This window comes from Coregonus clupeaformis, unplaced genomic scaffold (assembly GCF_020615455.1).
Source record: "Coregonus clupeaformis isolate EN_2021a unplaced genomic scaffold, ASM2061545v1 scaf0276, whole genome shotgun sequence".
NCBI lineage: Eukaryota > Metazoa > Chordata > Actinopteri > Salmoniformes > Salmonidae > Coregonus > Coregonus clupeaformis.
Window position 1 is genome coordinate 20051 of NW_025533731.1, and position 6812 is coordinate 26862.

The window sequence follows — 6812 nt, forward strand, 5'->3', positions numbered from 1 at the left end:
AAGAGAGGAGGATATCATTGGTGTTTCTCTACTAGTAGGGTGAGTCAACATGAAAGGGAGGATGTCATTGGTATTTCTCTACTAGTAGGGTGAGTCAACATGAGAGAGAGGATGTCATTGGTGTTTCTCTACTAGTAGGGTGAGTCAACATGAAAGGGAGGATGTCATTGGTGTTTCTCTACTAGTAGGGTGAGTCAACATGAGAGAGAGGATGTCATTGGTGTTTCTCTACTAGTAGGGTGAGTCAACATGAAAGAGAGGAGGATGTCATTGGTGTTTCTCTACTAGTAGGGTGAGTCAACATGAAAGAGAGGAGGATGTCATTGGTGTTTCTCTACCAGTAGGGTGAGTCAACATGAAAGAGAGGAGGATGTCATTGGTGTTTCTCTACCAGTAGGGTGAGTCAACATGAAAGAGAGGAGGATGTCATTGGTGTTTCTCTACTAGTAGGGTGAGTCAACATGAAAGAGAGGAGGATATCATTGGTGTTTCTCTACTAGTAGGGTGAGTCAACATGAAAGGGAGGATGTCATTGGTATTTCTCTACTAGTAGGGTGAGTCAACATGAGAGAGAGGATGTCATTGGTGTTTCTCTACTAGTAGGGTGAGTCAACATGAAGAGAGGATGTATGGTGTTTCTCTACTAGTAGGGTGAGTCAACATGAGAGAGAGGATGTCATTGGTGTTTCTCTACTAGTAGGGTGAGTCAACATTACATTTACATTTTAGCAGACACTCTTATCCAGAGCGACTTACAGGTTCATTTAGGGTTAAGTGCCTTGCTCAAGGGCACATCGACATATTTTTCACCTAGTCGGCTTGGGGATTAGAACCAGCAACCTTTCGGTTACTGGCACAACGCTCTTAACCACTAAGCTACCTGCCGCCCCAGGGTGAGTCATCATGAAAGGGAGGAGGATGTCATTGGTGTTTCTCTACTAGTAGGGTGAGTCAACATTAGAGAGAGGATGTGCCATAAGACTGTTACCCCCCTCCTTATACAGCAACGTGAAAACGTTAGATGAGAGCTTGTAACTTTATAGCTTTATTATGAAGAGAAAAGGGATCCTCTCACAACCCATTTGATAGAATATTATTTGGTTACACCCATATTTTCGTAATGGTTGATGTTAGTTGTAATTTTCATGCCCCGAGTATGAAGAAAACTTCATTTTGATTGAGTCACGCAAAAAAACATTAAGTCCCAGAATCCCTAGCGAAGGGGGCTGGGTCTGACGTCACCGCAACAGGAAGCGTCGCTGTGCTAAAAACATTGAAGGAGGAAAGCGCAACAAAACGCTATCTAACACGAAGCTGCAGGAATGGTTGCTTTTAAGAAAATCAGTTGATTTGTGAAAGATTATTTCATAATCTACAACTTGTCTTCATTTGATCGCCATCCAGCTTGAGAACTCTCGAATTTGCGAGTTAGCGTCACTAGATAGATAGCTTGTGTTGACCAAAATGGATGACAGCAAGGTACGCTGTTCTCTGCATGTAGTTTAGCTAGACGATTGTTATACATTATTTAGGCTTAAATCAGACATGAATGTTAATGTTTTTTTGGATGTATCGTTACTATTGGGGGATTGTCTTTCACAGCCAACGATCTCAGATGAATACAATGGTTTTGTTTGCTTCTCCAGCAAGAGGTTAGGTACTGCAGCTAGCTAGGACACTAGCTATAGTCTCTGAATAACAATGCACTGTGTGTTTCTTTTCTGCTGATATCTCGATAGATGGTGGGAGGCAAAGTCAAGAAGCCCGGTAAACGAGGCCGTAAGCCCGCTAAGATTGATCTGAAGGCGAAGTTGGAAAGGAGCCGGCAGAGCGCCCGGGAGTGCCGAGCGAGGAAGAAGCTCCGGTATCAGTACCTAGAGGAGCTCGTCTCCAGCAAGGAGAGGGCCATCTGCGCCCTGAGGGAGGAGCTGGAGATGGTACATAACCCTTTCTTCCCAAAATGCACCAGCTATTCCCGTGAATTTTGTCTAAACCACTCATTTGGTGTCACGAATTAGAATATTTACTTCACCTGCCTCTCGAATATAGCCCTAAGCCCATCCGTTAGAGACACGGACCCAACCACATCACTAATGTAGCCAACACTCTAAACTAGCAGCAGTGCTGTGTAGCCCTAAGCCCATCCGTTAGAGACACGGACCCAACCACATCACTAATGTAGCTAACACTCTAAACTAGCAGCAGTGCTGTGTAGCCCTAAGCCCATCCGTTAGAGACACGGACCCAACCACATCACTAATGTAGCCAACACTCTAAACTAGCAGCAGTGCTGTGTAGCCCCTAAGCCCATCCGTTAGAGACACGGACCCAACCACATCACTAATGTAGCTAACACTCTAAACTAGCAGCAGTGCTGTGTAGCCCTAAGCCCATCCGTTAGAGACACGGACCCAACCACATCACTAATGTAGCCAACACTCTAAACTAGCAGCAGTGCTGTGTAGCCCTAAGCCCATCCGTTAGAGACACGGACCCAACCACATCACTAATGTAGCTAACACTCTAAACTAGCAGCAGTGCTGTGTAGCCCTAAGCCCATCCGTTAGAGACACGGACCCAACCACATCACTAATGTAGCCAACACTCTAAACTAGCAGCAGTGCTGTGTAGCCCTAAGCCCATCCGTTAGAGACACGGACCCAACCACATCACTAATGTAGCCAACACTCTAAACTAGCAGCAGTGCTGTGTAGCTAAACAGGTGTTTTCCAGACCACACAGCTTCTTTTTTTTTTTTGCAGTGAACTCTGTCATCTAACTCGCTGATGGGTTTCTCCCTCTCCCTCAGTACAAGCAGTGGTGCACAGCCATGGACCAGGGGAAGATCCCGTCTGAGATAAAGGCTCTCCTGACGGGGGACGAACAGAAGACTCAGGGCTCCTCCACCAAGAGCTCCAAGAACAACAGCAACCAGAGCTAATGTGTTGGGGGTGCTAGTCTGACTGTTAGAGGTGGCAGACCTGGGTTGTATTCATTAGGGGGAAATTATATAAAACGTTGCGCAACGGAAAACGGGGGGGTTCATATAGTACCTCCCCCTTTCGGGCCTGTTTGCTTCCCGTTTGGTGCCTAGTGAATACGACCCAGAGTGAGTCTGAAAGGTTCCAGACCAGAGCTCGGCTGTAGGTACTCAGTCTGTCGTGCCAGACCTCTCCGCTGTGTAAGGCCTCGGTGTGACGGAGACTGAAGCTGCGTCCTGAGTGTCTCATCGGTCCGTCTGTTTCTGCCCCTCCCTCCTAAAGGAGACGCACAGCAACAGAACTGTCAGAGATACATAGCTGTCATTAACTAACGCTAGGGTAATAGCTCTTAGTTGTAATCCACCTTATTGGCCTGATTTATCATGCTTTGTTCACTATTGCAACACTCTGATTCGTTCATGTTAGTAACGTCAAAGATGTTATTAGTTACAGATATAGACTGCCTGTATTTAGTTAGATAGACACCTTTAGACGGCCTGTATTATATTTATTTTAATTTCCTTGTCTCAATGTTATGGCTTCTACACGTGAGGAACCATTTTAATGGTATAGACAAAACAAAGGGCTTAGATTGTGCATGCAACCCCACCTGGCCTATACATTCAGACAAAACAAAGCACATATTTTAACCTTTAAAATAAGGAATTACTCTTATTTGACTTGTATTGGTTATTATGACTCAGTTTTGATCCCTTCCAAATACAAACTATGTTTGCATCCCAAATGGCACCCTATTCCCTAAATAGGGTTCTGGTCTAAAGTAGTGCACTATATAGGGAATAGGGTCCTGGTCTAAAGTAGTGCACTATATAGGGAATAGGGTGCCATTTGGGACGTATATCTTGTCATAGCAGAAAAGGAAAGCTAACATGTATCTGCAGAGATGATGTAATGATAAACAGTGCTGTTTATGTTGAATGGATACATGTTGGATTTATTTTGTATTTATATATTTTTATTGGATCACAGAAAGCCCTTTTTGCAGGTTTTGTAGTGTGATGATTGTATAGCAGGTCTGACAGGCAAAGAAAGCTATTTGCCATTTTGTAAAGATGTTAAAGCCCCTTGTTTGTGTGAAAGGCTAGAATGGGGTCATGACCTTACCAGAACAGTGCTGCTGAAGCATTGCTCAACTTATGTTGTTTGTCAGTAACATTACATTGTATCCATGTGGTATCTAATTGAAGCCTAGGCTACTCATTGCTCTCTCACCATAATGCAACCTAAATATAGTAGCCTATACCTGTTTTGGTTTACAAATGATGATTCTATTGTAATTTAGGGTAAATAAATAAGGACTCATTAATAGACATTCATTCAGCCTGACACTCATTAATAGACATTCATTCAGCCTGACACTCATTAATAGACATTCATTCAGCCTGCCACTCATTAATAGACATTCATTCACACTGATTTGGCATTGGAGAAATATGATGAATTGAACGCATAGGCCTATCTCTCTATCCATTCTTAGACGGTAATTTCGGTAATTTGTGTGGTATTAAAACAATATTCCGCTAATATGTAAAATTATGTTGAATTGCATAAAATCTATATGAAATGCTATCGGACCTGCAAATACTATGATAGATTCACGCAACGCTTTTATTATGAAGGAGATCTTTCCACCCCTAATCTTGTCCGGCCAGACGTGTATAGCCGTGACGGACATTTTTGTGACCTTATTTGACCTTTTCTCCTGCCTTTTGAGACACAGTTCGATCCCACCTTGGTCACTACTTGTTGAGTAATTTAAACACTAAACAATCACAACGCAGTAACTATTGATCACTTTATTATGGATTATTATCCTAATATGTATTCATTATAAAAAATTGTGTCAGTTATTAATGATAATATTAATGATTCACTTTTTTTTTTTTTTACTGCACTCTAGAGTAGTAGGCCTAGATATCTGTGTTTACATATTTACAGACTGTTTTATTTTTCCCTTGTCAGCCTCCCTTCTCTGCTTATCTGCTCCATAAAGAGTTGAAGTCTGGAACTCCCTCCAGGTCATCTCTCTCTCCATTCCTTGGCCTTGGTTGCCTGATGACTCACCCTGGCTTTTTAAAATCGCTACATATATTCATTGTGGAGAACGAACGTCCGTTTGTCCGGAGCGATGTGGATGGGTAGCCAGGGAATGGCCTTGGCACATAGAAAATACTTTTTGCAGGACAGTAAACATATTAGCCCTCCACTCCTGGGAACCCTGTACATATGTGAGGGCTGTTGGGGCCCTGTTTCAGCTCCAGGTGACAGAACCTCCACACACTCCCAGAGACTGATGACTTCCTTACCTCCACACACTCCCAGACTGCCGACTTCCTTACCTCCACACACTCCCAGAGTCTGATGACTTCCTTACCTCCACACACTCCCAGACTGCCGACTTCCTTACCTCCACACACTCCCAGAGTCTGATGACTTCCTTACCTCCACACACTCCCAGACTGCCGACTTCCTTACCTCCACACACTCCCAGAGTCTGATGACTTCCTTACCTCCACACACTCCCAGTCTGATGACTTCCTTACCTCCACACACTCCCAGAGTCTGACTTCCTTACCTCCACACTCCCAGAGTCTGACTTCCTTACCTCCACACACTCCCAGAGTCTGCTGACTTCCTTACCTCCACACACTCCCAGAGTCTGATGACTTCCTTACCTCCACACACTCCCAGAGTCTGCCGACTTCCTTACCTCCACACACTCCCAGAGTCTGATGACTTCCTTACCTCCACACACTCCCAGAGTCTGACTTCCTTACCTCCACACACTCCCAGAGTCTGCTGACTTCCTTACCTCCACACACTCCCAGAGTCTGATGACTTCCTTACCTCCACACACTCCCAGAGTCTGCTGACTTCCTTACCTCCACACACTCCCAGAGTCTGATGACTTCCTTACCTCCACACACTCCCAGAGACTGATGACTTCCTTACCTCCACACACTCCCAGAGTCTGCCGACTTCCTTACCTCCACACACTCCCAGAGTCTGCTGACTTCCTTACCTCCACACACTCCCAGAGTCTGCCGACTTCCTTACCTCCACACACTCCCAGAGTCTGATGACTTCCTTACCTCCACACACTCCCAGAGTCTGCCGACTTCCTTACCTCCACACACTCCCAGAGTCTGCCGACTTCCTTACCTCCACACACTCCCAGAGTCTGATGACTTCCTTACCTCCACACACTCCCAGAGTCTGATGACTTCCTTACCTCCACACACTCCCAGAGTCTGATGACTTCCTTACCTCCACACACTCCCAGAGTCTGATGACTTCCTTACCTCCACACACTCCCAGAGTCTGATGACTTCCTTACCTCCACACACTCCCAGTCTGATGACTTCCTTACCTCCACACACTCCCAGAGTCTGCTGACTTCCTTACCTCCACACACTCCCAGTCTGCTGACTTCCTTACCTCCACACACTCCCAGTCTGCTGACTTCCTTACCTCCACACACTCCCAGAGTCTGATGACTTCCTTACCTCCACACACTCCCAGAGTCTGATGACTTCCTTACCTCCACACACTCCCAGAGTCTGATGACTTCCTTACCTCCACACACTCCCAGAGTCTGCCGACTTCCTTACCTCCACACACTCCCAGAGTCTGCTGACTTCCCTTACCTCCACACACTCCCAGAGTCTGCCGACTTCCTTACCTCCACACACTCCCAGAGTCTGCCGACTTCCTTACCTCCACACACTCCCAGAGTCTGCCGACTTCCTTACCTCCACACACTCCCAGAGTCTGATGACTTCCTTACCTCCACACACTCCCAGAGTCTGC

The 6812-nt window shown here is 45.6% G+C and overlaps 1 protein-coding gene across 1 annotated transcript; it reads left to right on the forward strand.

Annotated features, from left to right (window-relative positions):
* Nucleotides 1–1227: 1227 nt before the first annotated feature.
* On the forward strand, nucleotides 1228–3035 carry LOC121564830 (cAMP-responsive element-binding protein-like 2). The gene is made up of 3 exons (XM_041875904.2): nucleotides 1228–1479; nucleotides 1740–1937; nucleotides 2810–3035. Exons 1-3 carry the CDS (start codon nucleotides 1465–1467, stop codon nucleotides 2939–2941), a joined length of 345 nt encoding a protein of 114 aa, XP_041731838.1. The 5' UTR covers nucleotides 1228–1464; the 3' UTR covers nucleotides 2942–3035.
* Nucleotides 3036–6812: the final 3777 nt, after the last annotated feature.

What these genes read in the sequence shown, in the direction of transcription:
- LOC121564830 (XM_041875904.2), top strand. An exon ending in TGAGGGAGGAGCTGGAGATG is followed by an intron (nt 1,938 to 2,809) that starts GTACATAACCCT and finishes CCTCTCCCTCAG; the next exon opens with TACAAGCAGTGGTGCACAGC.